Source organism: Chironomus tepperi, unplaced genomic scaffold (assembly GCF_022539635.2).
Source record: "Chironomus tepperi strain 1889 unplaced genomic scaffold, CSIRO-AGI_Ctep_v1 contig_354, whole genome shotgun sequence".
Classification (NCBI taxonomy): domain Eukaryota; kingdom Metazoa; phylum Arthropoda; class Insecta; order Diptera; family Chironomidae; genus Chironomus; species Chironomus tepperi.
The window spans coordinates 297,713-317,017 of NW_027226476.1; the positions used below are offsets into that span (position 1 = coordinate 297,713).

At 28.8% G+C, this 19,305-nt stretch overlaps 1 protein-coding gene across 1 annotated transcript in view; it reads right to left on the reverse strand.

Moving 5' to 3' along the window:
* Positions 1–647: 647 nt before the first annotated feature.
* The window catches only part of Tmtc2 (Transmembrane O-mannosyltransferase targeting cadherins 2), a 52,249-nt gene continuing 33,591 nt past the window's right edge, over positions 648–19,305 (reverse strand). Inside the window, exons 8-12 of the mRNA XM_070645429.1 lie at positions 12,049–12,293; positions 3,176–3,316; positions 2,926–3,010; positions 2,656–2,813; positions 648–2,454 (exon numbers count right to left, since the gene is read on the reverse strand). Of these exons, the coding sequence (XP_070501530.1) occupies positions 2,278–2,454; positions 2,656–2,813; positions 2,926–3,010; positions 3,176–3,316; positions 12,049–12,293 (806 nt within the window). The 3' untranslated portion in view covers positions 648–2,277. The remainder of the gene's footprint in view (positions 2,455–2,655; positions 2,814–2,925; positions 3,011–3,175; positions 3,317–12,048; positions 12,294–19,305) is intronic.

The window sequence follows — 19,305 nt, forward strand, 5'->3', positions numbered from 1 at the left end:
AATGGATTATGGAAAATAATTCCCATGCATATAAATTAAAGCATAAATTTTCAAGTTGTTTGTTGCTGCAGAAAAGATAACAAAGATTAAAATCAACATCCCTGTGAGAGATGAAATTTTTATACATATGAATGTTCATTGCGCGTTGGCTTCTGGTATTGTTGCTTTGACCTTTTTTGAAGGTAAATATTGACATGTGATTTTTGCTATTTTTAAATTTGTTTAAAACTTCTAAGTACTAAATAAAATTATTTTCAGTACAGACAGAAATTCATCACAGCAACACCTTTAGAAGCACACAAAAAATCACTTTAATTAAATTTTCATAAATTTTTAAATTTGTTGAGATAATAACCCTTCGGTCATTTATAAATGTTCGTTTTCATGGATAAATAGAAAAAAGGCAAAGTCAACAATCATAAAAGTGTCCCAAAGGAGTTATAGGCTCCATTATTAATTCATACAGCGATGAAAAATTTTCCTTTTATACTAATTAATGATTTTTTTCATCGTAATTAAGGTGATGATAAAATATTTTTAGCACAAAAAGTTAACAGACCTGAAAATAAAAATAATTTTATACCCGAAAAATATTAAAACAGTTTTTTAATTTATTTATTTATTTTCAATAATAATTTTTATTCCAAATATTTTATTTTCCTTGATTTTTTTTATTTTACAGACAAAAAAACAATTTGTTTTCGTCGAAATATCTACTTAATTTCTATAAATTTCTTCTGTTGCTTCTTCATCGTTGCGCTCTCATATTTATTTAAATAATGGCTACCCGAGGAGAGAAATATCGTTACGGAATTCAGTTGGTCTAAGTAGAAGAGTCAATGAATTTATTTAATGAATCAATCAAGTTTTCTTCAAAAATCTTTTTCAATTTGATACAATTTTGACATTTACCACAAATGATTCCATCGCTCGATTCCATTATTTTATTTCATTTATTTTCATTAATTTTTTTGTACCTTGAACACAAATTTTATATTCTATAAATTTCATCGTATCCACATTGAAATATGTAAGTAATTTTTCTTCATGTTCAATTTTCTGTTGTTTTTATGAAAGCTTTTTAATGTTTTTTTTTTACTTCCTTTACATTTTTAATGCACATTTCTTATTCATCGTATTTAATGAAGATAAATTTATGACTCTTTACTAGTTAGCATTAGCTTTTTTTCATTTACAGCTGTATATTGCAACTGTAAGGAGTTATGTAAAAATCAAAACGTAGCTGTAATGCTAATTAGTATAGAGTAAATTATTATGAATTTTCATTGAATTTCAAAAAAGAATGCTTTATCATTATTTTTACATTGACAGCAGTTTGTTGTTTTGTCTCAAATTATCCATTAATATTAATTTACTTTTCTTTCTTTCTGTGTCATATAAAATGCATTCACAAAAATATTGTATCAGTCAAAGATATTAAATGAATTATTTATAATTTCTTTTGTACACAATTTTTTAATCTTTTATTTTTCCTATAATTTTTTGTATACTTTACAAGCTGGATTGGATAATTTATTCTTTTGATCTTAATTAGAAAGTATGACTTTGTTAATTTAAAATTGGCAATGTTTCTTGTGCAGATATTCTGTCACAAAATAAATATTAAATATGGTTGAAATAAATTTTAAAAACGAGGTATGAAATAAAAAAGTTTCATCAAACTTGTAACAAATATTTTCAAGAGTTTCAAATCAAAAATCCTATGAAGCAACTCAAAAACTTGTTCATTCTATAACAATATCCTAGAATGACACAAAATTCGCTTTCAAAACATGACGAAATCGCAATTAAATCTACCAACAGTCATCCTCTAGAAATAAAACATTAAGAAATTAAAATTCACAAACACTCAAAGTGGAAAAAACTTGCAACATAAAGTTTTAATCATCATTATCATCAGTACGCCTTCTATCCAACATATTCATAAAATAGAAAAATAATATAGACTAGAGCAAATTGTAATAACTATGAATGGCGAGAAAAGGAAGAAGACTTCACTTCATTTTATACTTTTTTCCATCCTAATATGAATAATAAAAAGAGAGATATCTAGCATCAGTAATTTACATATGAGGACAACTGCATGCAATATGTGTGTGATGTGTATATAAGAATCATATTGCACATATGTATGTACAAAATAATGAAGTACCAAGATGATGACAGAACATGTTGAAATGATAAATTATGATGAAGACTGTCTTTTCTCTCTCATTTTTTAGTCTTTTATTGAGAGTAAGTGAGATGGAAAGAGTTTCATGAGAACTCAATAACTTTCAATTTTCTTAAATTATTCAATGTTGTGGCATCGTTTGGTTGAAGATTTAGAGCTGTTTTATAGCTTTGTACGGCCTGCTGTGTACGACCAAGAAGATGAAAAATGGCACCCAAATTGGTATGAGCACGTGCATCATCCGGACGCAGATTTACTGCCTGAAAATAATTGACAATAATTTTCTCGTTAACATTTTATTAATCGTCATGAGGATGCTAAATGGGTTGTGAATCAGTCAACTTAAAAATCAATATCAAATTATTAAATTTTCAATTCTTTTCTACCAATGTCAATTAAGTACGATTCTTCAACCTCTATCCATAAAGAATTCAAGCATTTAATTCATATTTCTCCCTTACCTGTCGATACCATTTTAAAGCATCCTCTTTCCTATCTTGCCATCTTAATGAAGTCGCAGCTGCCATTACTAAATTATAATTATTTGGTGACAATTCAGCCGCTCTCACTCTACTTCGACATGCTTCCTCATGACGTCCAACGGACACTAGAAACTCCGCTGTATGAATAAAAAGAAGAAGAAAAAGAAGGAAAGCGATGGTAATTTTTTCATAAGAAAATGAAGAAAATAGAATTTGATTATGAATAAATGAATAGCACTCATCACTTACCATAATGATGATGAATACTTGAATCGAGTGGAGCGAGTCGAATTGCACGTTTAAAGTATTGTTCAGCTTCCAATGATCGACTACTCTAAATTAAATAAAATAAATGAGTATAAAAATAAAAAGTACAAACATAAGTTTAACGTCATGTCCTCAAAGTTCACAATACGCACATAATTAATCTCCAAGAAACACACATATAGGAAGCACACTCGTGCATATACATAAACATCTATAAGCCTATTATACTTACATTACGTGCGAGTATTGTGCCGTATGAAATGTGAGCACCAATGTGATTTGGTTCGGCTTCTAGAGCTGCTCGATGAAATCGTTCCGCTTCTGGCCATTTATTCAGTCTCAAAAACACATCACCGAGGCGATGATAAATTTCCTATGCGCACCACCATCATGTAAATAAGGATGAATGGTAGAAATGGAAGGAAGAAAAAAAAAGTAGCGGCAAAAAAGGAAGAAGAAATAAATTCAATTAAGTTCGCTCTAACAAATTTAATTTATCTGCAATTGATGATATGAAGGCGTAAGTTACAAGGAAGTTAAATATCAATCTACAAGAGCTTCCTATCTCTCCCTATCCCATTCCATTTTCATTTCTTGCATTTTTGTTGCCCCTTTGGAAGAAATAAAAAAATAACTACTATAACGAGAGAAGTTTTACACACCCAATTCACAATCTACACAATGTTGTTAGTTTGTTACTCTAGTATACATAGACATTTATATGCAAAATATTGAGGACTATGGGGGATTATGGAGTGTAATAACATAGATAATTATGTGTAAATAAATGCACTGACTAGTTTTATGCATGTTCATGCCACTTGAAAACTCTAGCTAAACTTAACGTCTTCCCTCTATCTGCTGCTTCTCCTCACCTTTTTGAGCGCATTTACATTCGGATGGGAAACGTTTTATTGTTGGCAGATGAGCATACGGGTGCTCATTAGTCTATTTTTATATAAGTTTTTTCTTCCAAACTTTTTATTATGAGGTTATGAGTAATTATCAGGCTATGTCTTATCGTTTGACAGTTAATTAAACTGATATCTAACAAAGCACTTAATTCTCGTTTTCTGCAGTTTTCAAGAAATGGTCTGAAAATTAATTAAAAATTATGGCTGAAGGTTTTCATTTTTTTTTAAGCATTATCTAGAAACTGCGCCTAGCAAGTAATTGCATCAAATGCGCTCTATACGCCTCCTCGAAAATTTATGCCTCAATTTTCCACGCTTCTCAACATGATTGTGCCAAGCATTCCTAACTTTTCTGTATGCTGTTGTTGTTACGTTGTATATTTTATGAGTTTTATTTGCTTCAACAGTTGCACCATTGAAAATAATTAGAATTGCATAAAGTGTTGCTTTATATGAAATGGGAGTAAGGCTATGTCTGCCTTTCGTTGTACTCATATCTATGCTCTTCATACATAAAATGATGTTATCATGTACATACATGAACAAGCATGAGCTTCACTCTATCTACACAATTAATGCTTTTTTACTAATGACTGCTGCGAATGAACGTTGAATATATAAAAAAAAATATTCAGTAAAACAGGAAAAAAATTTAATTACATCAGTTTCTCCTTTCATATCAGCATGATGCACGCATAATGATAACAATGGAATTTATGAATGAAATATATTGCAATTAAATTTCATCCTATCAGCAAACATCTTTAAATCTTTAAACATTCAATTAAAATCTATTCAATTTTCCATTTCATTAAAGTTGAATGTACTGCATTTTATGTTTGGAAAATGTACTGCTGCTTCTGTCTGTTTGGTTTATAAAAATTAAATGAGGTACTAAGAAGTTTTCCCAATAACTTTGCTTGAAGAAAACTTATTTTTATTATTTATTGAGAAATAGTTTGAAAATGACTGTTGTTTTCGAGATTTTTATGGATATTTTCTCGACTATGGATATTGAGTATTCTAAAAATATAAATTGGGAAATCATAAGAATAATCAATATTCTAAATTTTTTAACAATAACCCATTCAAATTTCTAAAATGGCAATAAAATATGTATTACAAGTAAATTGTTTCCCCATGAAAACAAGCTTAAAAAATGAAAAGTTTCAATCGATTTTTTAATTTTTGCTTTTCTAACCTCAAAAAGTTTGATAGGTTTTGAAAGTATCCCTAATTTTTGCTCGTGAATAAATTATACTTCATTCAATTATTTTATTTTCTTTCTCTCCTAATTGCCCAAATTGGAAATTTAAATATTGATAGGAGCCTTTTCTGAAATGTCTAAAAATAAATTTTTATTCATAGAAAAGTTTTAAATCCCACATTTAAATTTTATTATCAATACAACACGTATACATCATCATTTTCAAATCAATGTCAGAATTTATGCTACGATTTTTAACATCTTTTATATTCCACAGCCAGCATAAGAGGAGAGAAAAATATTCAAAATGAAGCAAATTTAATTTATAAATATTTACAGTAAACATCAAGAAGAAGTGAAACGATTCTTGGGTTGAATCCTTTTATACATGTTGTATGATGTGATGTATTCATATGCAATTACGTTTATGAGCTTAACATACGTATTTACCAAATTTTTCTCAGCACAATATGCTTAAAAGATGCAAATATGAAATAAAATGTTTCAATTTGCATATCATTGAAGAACTTCATCAAGTTTTTTATATGAGTTTTATTTAATATTTTTTCAGCGTCAAAAATTATTAACAAAATGGGTTTTTGAAGTGCGTTATGTAAATGATGTACACTGTGATTGTATTTAAAATTTTCAACTCATTATGGTTTACTAATTTATCCAAAATCAATCCGATTTCGAGCTCAGAACGAAATAAACCATGATATTATCTCAAACTGAATTGTCATGACAGAATAAGTCCAAACACATTTGAAATGATAAACAGCACACTAATTGTCGAATCCTCTCTGGCACATAAAACTCTGATTAAACTAAATAATTTACTTGATAAACAAAAAATGACATAAATAGTCTGCGCATTTTAAAATAAAAAATATGATTATTCTAGATCAATCGTAAAGTTCCAGTTTATCTATGCCGTTCATCAAATTTATGTTCAAGATAAATTTATAATTTCATTATTATCACATATTCTATGACACAGCTGTGAACATGATGACGATATTTTTCTTCTATCTGCACGATTTTAGTTTAAACATTTCAATGTGGAATGAATTGGAACGGAAAGAATACTTCATTGCTCGAGTGTGGTTAAATTCATTTAAATTTTATGCAAGAGGAGATATTTTTATAAAATAAAAAACATAAACACGCCAAAGACAGTTCTACAGAATATGAGAAAGTCGAGAATTTAAAATTTAAATATTCATTTTATTATGATGCTTTTTTGTTGTGCATCGTTTTTCTTCCATCCTTACGATAATCACTTTAATAGTAATTAAAAAATTTTGCTACAAGGTCTTGTTTCAATTAATATTCAACTGCCTTGTTATTCTGTATAATTTTTTGTTGCACAATGTTTATAAACTTTTCAATATTTGTGGGTGTGTAAGGATACATATCTGTTCATCAGGTCTTTATTTTGGTAAAGATTTGCCTTTGATCTAAAGTATATTTGGGTAACAAGCAAATGCGACTTTCAGTTTAAACAAAAAAACCTGTCAAAAAATCTATTCCGATATTTATTTCCTTCTCAAAAATTGTTTCATTCCTTATTGAATATAAAAATTGCATAGATGCTATGTTATTGCATAAAACATGAATGGCAAAGTACACAACAAGATACAATCTTGTAAGATGTGCAAAAATTTCCTTAACTATGCTGAAAATTCTTTTGAAAACTGATCTGTTTTTATTCATCGACAATTTTCAGCAGAAAAAGAAATAACTTTTCAAAGCAGAACATTGGTGCATGCATTGTTGACAATCTACATATTACATTACATGAATTTGTTCATGCTGCATTTTGAACAAGACTTTAGGAATTCCTTAACAAAAGCGTACTGAAATTGGTCTTTTTATGAGGATACAATAATCGAAGCATAAATCTTAAAATATTCATGTGCTTTCTCATAGATCATGATACATTCTACACAATCTATGTATCTCTTAAGTACGAGTATCATTGGGTGAATATAATATTTTAATTTGATAATAATTTCTTGTAGACTCATGAGGGAGTTTAAATCATCAAAGGAAAATGAAATCTCTGAAGTAATTATTAAATTTTTTGAGACTTTAGGCATTGATAGTGAGACATGGTTTAAGAATAGGAATTATTTGGGACAGCACTCAAGAGGAATGTCTGCATGAAAAATATTGCATGATTGTAAAACACATGAAATATTGAAAAGAAAATTCATTTTATGAATGGAGTGTATGCAGGAAGACTTTCTGAATTCTAAGTTTGCAATACTACGCAAAAAAGGATAAGTAAGTTATTTTTATTTTCTAAAAATTATAAATTTCAATAATTTCAGACATCTGGATCTGAAAATTTTGATGAAAATGTCAAATTTTCTAATGAAAAATGTCTAAATTTAGATTTGGCTTCAAATCAATATAACTTAAAAATGTCGATGATAATATTTCCATTCAATAAAATTTAAATCTGATTATTCACCAAAGGAACAAACACAAAAAAACATAATCCAACAATCTAAAATTTGTTTTCAAGTTTTTATACTCAATGCTGACAGAATTTGAATTTTTTAATAACAAAAGAGGAGAAAAACTTCTCATCCGCTTAATTTCTCATCTATCAGCACATTTCAAATTACACAAAAACATTCTTTTCAAAAGCAGTGATAAGAGTATGAATAACAAGTATCAATCAAAGCTTTAGTCAAAAAATGGGAGGAAAGAGGCATTAAAATAGATTTTTTTCTCTTGAAAAATTGTAATGAAATTTTTTCTTCAAAAGTTATTGTCGACAATCTTTTCAGATGAAGGAAAATCAATGAACTCTTAGTCAATAGTACTTTGTTATACAGATATAATGTTTTCTACGTTTCTCCGGGCTATGGCTGAATGGAATGTGAATTCTTGTACATTGAGCTTTTCTTAAGTTATTGACTCTTGAGACATAAGAGAAGTTTTATTGGAAACAAATATTATTAGATTTTAAATTTTCATAAAATTTTAAATTCTAAATTAAATTTCATACTCTATAGGTCTTAATAACATTCCTATCGAATATGTCCATACCATGAATTTTAATTTAATCAATAAATGACTGTCAGATGAACAGAAAGTCTCCGTATAAAATGAGATAATAATCCATCAGATATGTAGCAAATCAATAAAAGCCATAGCCATCTAAAGTTTAGACAAAAAGTTTTCAATTATGGAGTAAGTATTGATTGAATGATTTTGAATTTTATTTGAAAGAAGACTAAGTTATAGGTAAAGAGGATAAAACACTTATTGGCACGAAAACTAAGTGGAAAATCAGAATCCATTTCCCAAATTGATGCATTAAATTTTCCTTTGTTTTGCTTTTTTCGTGTCTCAAAGTCTTAAAGCAACAGTTTTTAAATGCGACTGCGCAATAAGAAATTCCATCATCATTTCCAATGTGGAAATACTGGAAATTGTTTTTCTATTGTTTCAAACAGATGCTGCAATGCTACAAAATATACAATGCGGTCCAACTCTTGAGATATTAAAATCAAAACATGAAAATGCGCTACGAATAGGAATTAAGAGAGGGTGGTTTGAGGAGGGAGGTTATCATTATAAATTTTTATTGTTTTCAGGCCTCGATAATTAGGTTTTAGCATTTATTATTTGAACACAAAAGCTGTGCGTATTTCTCTTTAATTTCTTCTTTATCTTCCCTTCACATTCGCGTACTCATTAAGGCAATGAAATAATAATGGAAATGAAATACTTGAATTTTCGAATTATGCCAACATTTTTTTGTCATAAAAATATTAATGCTGAATTTAATTTGAATTAAATGTGCTAAGGGAAGAATTCCTTCATTGTCTATTGTCTTATTATTCGTTTTTCTTACTCTTAGCTCACAGATGCGTTTTTTTTTTCAATTAAATTTCCTTGTAAGATTTATTTCCTTCAAATAATAACAATAATATTAATAGTACCTTATGTAGAGTGAGAACTAAATGAGAATGAAGGAAATAAAAGAAAAACGAAGGAAATTTTCACATAAAAAGGTTTTTCCTTCTTTCATGATTCTTTTTTTATGGAGTTTTAGTGGTTTTAGCCTTCTTCATATTCATACAGATTGAGAATATCATGGGAAGAAATTCCTCGATGAATGTGGGGAGAAGGGAAAAAATCTTTTAAATGCGTCAATCAGTGCGACATAAAAGAATTTAATTTCATCCCAAAGATGAGGAAGGAAAAAAAGTTAATTTAACTTTGTCTGCCGAAAATATTCAAGAGCTGAAAGGATTAATATCATTGAATTTTTAATTATCGTTAATTATTTATTTGAGTATGATGGTGTAGAGTACGGTAAACAAAAGTTCATGATAGTGAAAACATTTACGGCTTTTTGCCAATTTTTTTGTGCGAGAAATTATGAACTTTTTGTGAATTTATAACCCTATTTGGCAGCCAAAAATTTACTCTAATCATCTTAGTCCCTAAGAATTTATGAATTAAAATACTTTTTAAACTAATCTAGAAATCACATTCTGAGTAGTTTGCAATCTGTAGACTTTAACAGCTCATTACAAACTTCAGTTTCCGCTCTACTGAAATATAATAAACGATACCCAATATATTTCATTATGAATCTTATATAATTTTCAAAATCTCAACAACGTTTTTAATATCTACTCATCCAGCTCAAATCTCGTCCGTATTTAGTGAAAAAGTTCATAGACTAACTTTTTAACAACTCAAAGCAGAAACAAAAAAATATATATTTAGTTACAGCGAGTGATTATAGTGGTACAGCCAACTCATTAATTTTTTTCGGAATAAAAGAAGTCCTTCGACCCTTTTTAGTTCATTAAATCAATTCCAAACCCATATACCACCATTTGGATTTAATTTCCCAAATGTCAACATATAAAAAATTTTTTTTGCTCTAACTCTCTCGGTTCTCATGATAAGTTCACTTTTCGCAGACTCATACAGAAAGAATGTGTGTGTGTATATGCATGAAATAGTAGAGTTAGAAAAATCTGTTTACTTTACTACGGATATTATTTTTTTCATCATCATTACAATGTAAAAAGGGCTGATGAAAAACTTTGTTCATTTTTCTTCGTTGAATCTAGCAGAAATTTCTCGCTTAACAATGTCGACCGAGTATGTTGGCGAGGAACAATGAGTAGAATAAAATCTGTGGAATGAGTACGCATATATAGCAACATGATGAGCATGCCACATACACACAAAAAAACTTTAAATTAATTTGTTTTTACACGACTTCGTTTTTTAACAAGGCACACCATGTCTGCTTGTATGTTAATTTGTTTTCATCTGATTCGTGTTAGGATGTTGAATATAGAAAGCCACAGGTTGCAAAGTGCTTTTTTGGGAATAAATCTTAGAGAAACCAGCAGCAGCAGAAATTTTTCGGGCGGACTATATTTTTTTGGAAAATATTTTTTTGGCTCGGAATTTTTTGGAATTTATTTTTTTGGAACATAATTATTTGGAAAATAAAAATTTGGAATATATTTATTTGGAAAATAATTTTTTGGATTTGTTATTTTTTGGAACGGATTTTTTTGGCATTATTTTTTTGGAAAATAAATTTTTGGAAAAACCTTTTTTGGAAAATATTTTCTTGGAAATTTTTATTTGGAAAATATTTTATTGGAAAAACTTTTTTTGGAAGAGATTTTTTTGGAAAGTTCAAATCTAATAAATTTTAGCTTGTATTTTAATTTGTAAATTATTTGTTCTGCGGATTTTTTGCAATTCAACAGTACTAAATTAATGTATTTTATATGAAAAGTTCTCTAACTTTCAGTCAAGAGAACAATAGTGACTTATACATTGCTGGATTTGGTTTTTGGCAGAGTATTTGACAAGTGACTTAGTAGATCTTGTGTTTAAGTTTAAGGTAGACCGTCCTTCATTTCATCATTTAAAAAAGGATAAAACAATAAAGATTGGAAAATAAAAAGTCAGTTAGGTTCATGCCTATGTTTGAACACAGAAATTTAAGAGTTTTCAACCAAGCAGAATAACAAATACGCTACCGAGACATAATATCTTTTTGGCTATTTTTATTATACATGAAACTTTTGTAAAAATTGCAAAAGTCGTCGATCGAGGGACTTATGCGCATTTTTGAACCTGCGATCTGTAATTGACTAATATATATCAGTTTTCCTACCATAAAACAAAATCCAGTAAGATACTGATCACTTATAGACCAAAAAATTAACATCCAGTTAAATTCGAGTCATTTTTAAACTTAAAACAAAAGATCCAGTAATATCGCAGTCAAATACTCTATCCAAAACCAAAATCTAGTAATGTAAAAGTCACCTTTGTTCTGTTTACTGAAAGTTAGAGAACTTTTCATATAAAATATGTACATTAATGTAGTACTGTTGAATTCCAAAAAATCCGCCGAACAAATAATTCACAAATGAAAATACAAGCTAAAATTTATTAGATTTGAACTTTCCAAAAAAATCTCTTCCAAAAAAAGTTTTTCCAATAAAATATTTTCCAAATAAAAATTTCCAAGAAAATATTTTCCAAAAAAGGTTTTTCCAAAAATTTATTTTCCAAAAAAATAATGCCAAAAAAATCCGTTCCAAAAAATAACAAATCCAAAAAATTATTTTCCAAATAAATATATTCCAAAATTTTATGTTCCAAATAATTAAATTCCAAAAAATATGTTCCAAAAAATTCCAAGCCAAAAAAATAGTTTCCAAAAAAATAAACTTCCCCATTTTTCGTAAATAATTAACAGTAACAATGTTGCAAAAAAAAAAGTTTGATTGTTTTGCATACCAAAAGCCATTCAGCTGGTTTGATGGGTGAGAGAGATATGAAGCGATGTATATAGATGATGAATATGCAATGCATGAATTCGCAATTCATAAATCGATCGAATTCAAAATTTATAAAATGTGTATGAATCATGACTTTATGAAAAATTGAGAGCTATAAAAATCTACTCACTTGTGGTGGATATGATGATGGAAGTGTATGTAATGCCTCTCGATATACAGCCAATGCTCGTTGTAATTTTCCCTGTTCTGTATACAATCCACCGAGTTGTAAAAGGGAACTAATTCTAGCATTCTCATGCTCAGTCCTGTCCCGCAATCCAGAGCCATCTAGTTTTGTTCCATCACGTAATACTAGTGCAGCTTCGTGGCATCGTCCCAATGCAATTAGCGATGTACCGAGATTCAAATATGCCACTAGAATGAATAAATTAGATTTTTAATAATATTGTAATCGATTACTCATAGGTAGTAGACTTAGCATTTTAAGAATATTTATAATAACAATTTTTATAATATGACAAGAATAATATCAGTAAAATTTTTATTTGTTCAGTTAAAATTGTTAACTCGTTCAGACATGATTGGATTCAAAATTCGATTAAAAAATGATAATTTTTTCCTAAACGTAAACAATTTTAAACCGCCTTTTCGTAAAAGTAAATCTCCGAAACAAAAAAATTGTCGCATTTGAAAATTCACACACATTCCGCTTTCGTAATAAATAAAAACACCATTGCTCGAATGCATGGATTTTATTGAAAAGCACAGTAGCCATAATACTCAAAAAACATGGTCGCTAGGATTAGTGTCCATTGTTGTTTTCTGCTTTAGCTAGATTATTGCTTGCACATGGTGTTATATAAATTCGAATACGAAACAATTAGCGTTATCTAGTGCACGATACTTTCCAACACTTGATTAAACTGGCCGCAATTCTTATGCAAATTGAAAATACTGAAAACTTTAGGAAATTGTGAAAATGAAGTGGCTTTATTCTGATTTTGAACATTAAGAATAGAAATTCAATACAATGGATTATATTACCATACGCAATTGTTATCACTAGGTTACAGCAACCTGGTTGCATCAAATTAAAATTTTATTCAGTTTGTTCCTTCACAATTAAATCCTATTATGCACAAAAATTTCTTTTTATGAAAACTGTTCATCCATAAAATTGATTTAATTTTTAATAAATTCATTCTCCGTGAATTTATATTTGAGTGCACTACACATCTCAAAATGAAAATTCAATACCTTTTGAAAAATTATTCATGTGAAATTAATGAAAAGTGATCATCGATAGAAAAATTGTTTGAATCAAGTATTTCTTGATAGTTTTTAAATTGTTAAAGCTGCAAAATGGGAATTTTTGCAATCCATTGAGTTAAATTAAAATTTTACACGGGAATTCATCCAAAAATTTTGAATAAAACGAATTATTTCAAATGATACTCAACAACTATATTAAGTAGTCTTCACAGATTGTCAAAATCACTGAACTTTTCAGTGTACACGTGTAAAAATAACATTTCATATACCATTTCACACGCATGATTTTTCTAATGAAAATTTACCTTAAGGCAGCATTAAGACCTTCACAACAAAAATCATACCTTGCACACTTGACTCAATTCATATTAATTCACTTGAAAAGGCTACGATAAAAATAGCACACAGTAAATGAGAAAGTTCATGGAGAGAGGAAAATATTTTAATTGTAAATTGAACTATGAATAGGAAATTTTGCAAACAGTGGAAGCCACAAATTTCTAAGATCATTGAACAGAGGCCAAAATTAAAGTCTGCACAGTCATCGAAACGATTTTTATAACTCAATTATGTATTTGACTTTTATGAAAAATTCAAAACTTTTTCAATAATTTGTGTAAGAATAAAACTTTATCTTTAGGAGACATTCGTTTAAAAAAAAAAAAAAAAAAGATGCCGCATGAAAAAGTAAGGACCGAAAAAATTGTGAAAAGACTTAATGAACTATTTTTTAAGGAAAAACTTTTCAGCATACATACACATACCGCATCAAACCATCGTAATGAATAATTAAGTTTAATTAGTCCATTAGCATCATTTAAAAAAAGATTTGCTGGAGAGAATGAAGTAAGGAAATAAGAAAAAAAAATTGTGGAAAATAAAAAGCTATTAAATTTAATGGAAATCAAGGTTTCGTTTGTTAAAAACTAGCAACAGAATGTGTTGTTATGATTATTACACCGATTAAACGTAGATTATGAATGCTTTAATAGAGAAGTAAGAGAAAATCGGCAATGAAATTTTTCACGGTACGATTAATTTATATATTATTAATTCATGGAAAATAAGCAATTAAATTTTAACGATAATTGGCGTGTATTATTCAGCGTTAAGTTATTTTGGGCTTTTTTACATGACATTGAAGTGACTAGTGTTCTCTCTCTCTCTCTTTGTTAGTCAGAGTAAAAATTATCGGAAAGTGAACTTCAACATTTAAGTAATACTTTGCGAATTTAAATCTTGATAAACAGAGGCCTTTATATTACATACTCATAAACATAAGTATGCGGAAAGAAAAATTCAACAATTCACTAAAACACAAATAGGTTAAGTGTAGCTTCAGTTAGATAAAATCACAAAGTCACATAAAAACTCTTTTTCCATTTTCATTTAAAAATGACATCAATGCGGATAATTTTCTACGCCAATTACCTCAAACAAAAACATTTTATTTTTAAAATTAAACCCCAAAATGAGGAAATACAATCAACATTTTTTAAGTTGTTTCTTCCTGGATTGTCACCGTATCATACAATTTTTATTATTTTCACTTTTTTGCCACTTTATCCTCTCCTGTGTGCTTTGCATAATGAACTCCATTGTTTGGAAAGTATAAAACATTTAAAATTGGAAACTACGCGGTTATGTATATAAGGTTAAATCCTCACAATAAATATCAAAAAAATTGAATATAAAATTTATGATGCAGGAAGACCATTGGATCTTGTAAGTTATTTAGCAACTTTTTGAAGGAAGAAAAGTTTGATTTTGGGATTCTTATTGACTGGAACAGACCTCAAAGTAGACTAAATCTGATTTAAATTTTTATAATTTATAACACGAGTCGATTTGATTGGAATGGATAAATTCGAGTATATTGGTATTCGAGCTGTAAATTATCAAATTGAAAACTGACATAATTTGTCAAACAAAATGAATTCAAATGAACACGTAACCCTCTCATGTTCCCATGAATTCAAGCATACATGATGCATAAAAACTTATCCTAATTTCCATTAAAATAGAATTCAATTTCATATAATCAGCTGATTTTCATGCGTCACATAATTTAAATTGACTTTATTACTTACAAAAATTTCACTTACAATTTTCATTTTCTTCATCATCATCATCATCGCACTTTTCTCCCCTCGATTAAATTTATTGAATTTTTTTCCTCTCCTCATCGTTTTTTATATGCTCTGATCTCTCAAAAAAAGTCTTTTTTATACTTTTCAATCCATGAAAAATCAATGTTTGTACTGTAAATTATATTTAAACCAACCAAACTTTTACCGTGTTGTATGTGTACGGAGGAGCGAAAGATGTAAAGAACAGGAAGTATAAAGGAAAAGAAGTGTAAAAGGAAGATGAGTTTTTTTTTGCTTTTGCAAATTTTTCCCCACAATGGATTTTCATTCTTTCCCTGCTACACCTTCTTGCTTCATGCTCGTCTCGATTGTCGTGAGGAAAATCGCTAAACCGTAAAAGTATAAAATTGAATAAGAAAGGCACCTTATGATAAAAAAAGAAGAAGAATAAGAAACTTTTGACTCTGTATGTGTGTATGCAAATCTTTTGGTATATTCTTGTCTTGTTTATGTCATGTGTACATATTGAATTTAAATAAATAGAGTTGTGGCGGTTTATATTTTACACTCACAATAACTTTCGTGCCATTCCTTAGATATATTTGGAAAACATGAGAGGAAGGAAATGAGGAAGCAAGCGAGCGACATTTGAAAAATGTTGTGTCATCATCTTGAAGCTGTTTGAGGAAGGAATCTTGATCTTCATTTTATAGACATTTCTACTCTGCAAATGTATTCAAGTTATTTTCCACGTAGCAGGATGATTTTATTTTTCTCCTTCCCGTCTTTCCATATTTCCTATTTCTTCATGCTTTTTTGTTTAAAATACTATTATCAACTCTTATTTGCCCTTGTTTAATACAAAACGTTACTGGAATTTTTATACGAAATTTATTTTACAAGCAGATGTTTTATGTATAATTTTCCCGGTTAATCTTTCATTTTCCATATGATGCAGATGATGAGGCAAAAAATATTTAAATTTTTTTATGTAATAAAGAAAAGTTTCTTATACGTGAAACTCACACATATGTGTGGTTCACAAAAATTTAAAAAATCTGCCGAAAAATCAAACATGAATCTGATTAAAAGTCATGAAAGATTGTTAAAGCTGCGAGATTTGAAGATGCTCTTTTAGCTGGCTGTATTTTTAGGCCATCAATCCTAGTTCATAAACCTTATTGCCTTCCATTTGACTTTTCATGCTTAGGTATACATAAGTAATAATAAAGATTATTCGCAATTCGTTCCATTATGGACTACACTACATTTAAAAGGAATGGGAAAATAACAATAAAGAAAAAGAAGAAAAAGTTAGAGGGAAAATAAAATTACAAAAATGATTTCGCCGTAACTGATTATTTTTCAGCATTCTTTTCTGTAATAAAAGAGAAGAGTGATCCTTTCCTATTTCCTCCGTTCTTCTTCTTACAAAGTTTGAACTTCAAAGTCAATGAAAGTCATAAAAATAATCCCATTAATTGATTACAATCATTTTTTTAAAAGCATTAGATGTTTGCGAAGAGAAGCGAGTATTGAAGATGAATTTGATAGCTTTTTCGCGCATTTTTTGAAAATGTTGCAGAGGGTGTCAATGGAGATTCTCGGAAAACCAAAGAGTGTAAAATTTTTGTAATTTAATGGAATTCCACATTATAATTTTTAATTAATGACTGAAATTTCATCAAACTATGGGGAAATGAATAAAATTCCAAAAAAATGAAAATTCCCCCATTGAATGTCTTGGAATTCTTGAAATAAATTTTAAAGTCACATTCCTTTAATCTCAATAAAAGAAATACAAAAAAGGTCGAAAGCGTTTGAGTCATGTAAGCAATCAATTGACGATAAAGCACATCACAAAATCTACATAATATTCCTATGATGACTATAGACTTTTTCTAAAAATAGGTTACTGGCTGCATCGAAATCCTTAAGTTGAAATTGATTGCAGTTACGATACGGAAGAATGAATTGAAAATATTTTCGTTGTGAGTTTTCGAAGCGATTCATAAGAAGTATTTAGAAGAATTTGAAAGCTGAACAATGATGACATATAGACTCTGAAAAACCTTTGATAGCTATCGGATATAATAGTACATAAATGATGCTTATATGCACCAAAAAACATTTTGTTTAAAATTTAAAATCATATACGGTCGAAAAAAGTCTTAAAGTTAATATATTTAACGTGCTTCCTCTGTGATTCCCATTTTAATATTCAACACAATTCCCGCCGAATAAAATACAATTGTTGGCAAAAATATTGATTTTATGCGTTGGTGTTGCGACGCATTTTGCTTTATCCTTAATGAACATTTCTCGCTCCATTCACACCAACACTTGTGTATGCCTCTTCGCTTAATATATATTTATTGCGTTACTCTCATCTTTTTGCACTAAATGGATGTTAGGGTGAAGAAAGAAGCAATGGTGATATTTTTTGCACGGCGGTATTCACTGTACATCGTGGTATCTCATTATGGAAAGGAATCTATTTGAATAACAATAAAATCAAGATGTGACCATGACGAACTTTAAATATTGCGTGCACAGATTTAGAAATAGGAAAATTATGGACGGCAATTTAAAAAGGAAAATTTAATGTCGGAAATCTTAATGAAAAAATTCCATTCCATTAGGAATTTCATTGTCATGACCATAGATTGTTAAATATTTTTCCTTTGTCTTCTTAGTTCTTCTTATAATTTTTCATTAATTTAGAATATTTTTCAATGCAAATTTCTCATAATGGAGAAAACTTTTCCCATAATGAACAAGAAGTTTGGAAAGAGGGCCACCGAACTTTTTCGTCATTCTTTTCACCAGATTGATATGAGGACAATGAACACGAAAAAGAAATTGTAATAAAAATGCCACAAAATGAACGATTAGAGCATACTCAGAAATGACGTTTTCTGGTACGTTATATAAAATTCATATTATGACATTTTTGTGGATATTAAATTTTTCAAGATTGCATTATTTTTTGGTTTAATACCGTGGTTTTAAGGTCAAAAATCAGTGACAAGCGAAGCGAGTTTTTACAGACATTACAGAGCCTAATTGAGATTCTTCTACTAAAATTTTGACTGAACAAACCATCAAAATGCTGCTTTATCACTACAAGTACAAGACTTGTAATTCAAATTATTCAATGGTAAAAAAAATTCTCAATTATTCTTTAAACTTTATCAGAATAATCAATATTTAATTACAAACGAGAGCATGGATTCGATTTTTTAAATAACAAATAAAAAACATAAAAAGAGTATTGTGGAAACGAGAAGTTAATTTCCTTTTTTGGTATCCTTTTGCAAATAATCTCTTCCTTTTGCAAGGCATGTCTATTTATTTAGGTACATTGGCAAAGTATTGGAAATATTTTTCTTTCTTCCTATTTTTCTGCCGCTCATCTCTATCATTTTCTACTATTAAGACCGGATATCTTCAATTGATTCATTCGTTTTTCTTTCCTTCTTATTCTATGTATTCTTATGGTTATATCTACAGTGATACCGATATCGGACGAGTGAGTTAAGGGAGAAAAGGAAAAAAGGCAAAATTGTGGATAACCAGAGCGGTATCTGTCTGTGATTGATATTTTGGTAAAATATATATATATCTACGTCTATCCATATATTTTTTGATAACTATTATAACTACCAAGAAAAATAATTTTTTTCTCTTCATATTTTAGATAAAATCAACATACATTTAGATATCTACATTTATACACTCACAACCATATATTTTGAAAGGAAATTGTCCACAATTTTGGGGGAAGAAGTCCATGTCATATCCTTTTCTACGACTGGGATATAATAATAAATATAAACTTATAAATCTTCATATATTTTATAGCCTTTTACTGCCTCCTGAATTCTATTTCGTATGAACTGTAAAATTTACGATTATCCAATTATTTTATTCTTCGAGGAACATACAAATTTTCATTCAATTGATATTTGTCATGATTAATGGTCTCTACCAGAAATTCAATATTCATTTTTCGATTCGTATGTGTGAATGGATGTGTGCAGGGATTGGAAAATATTGAGTTA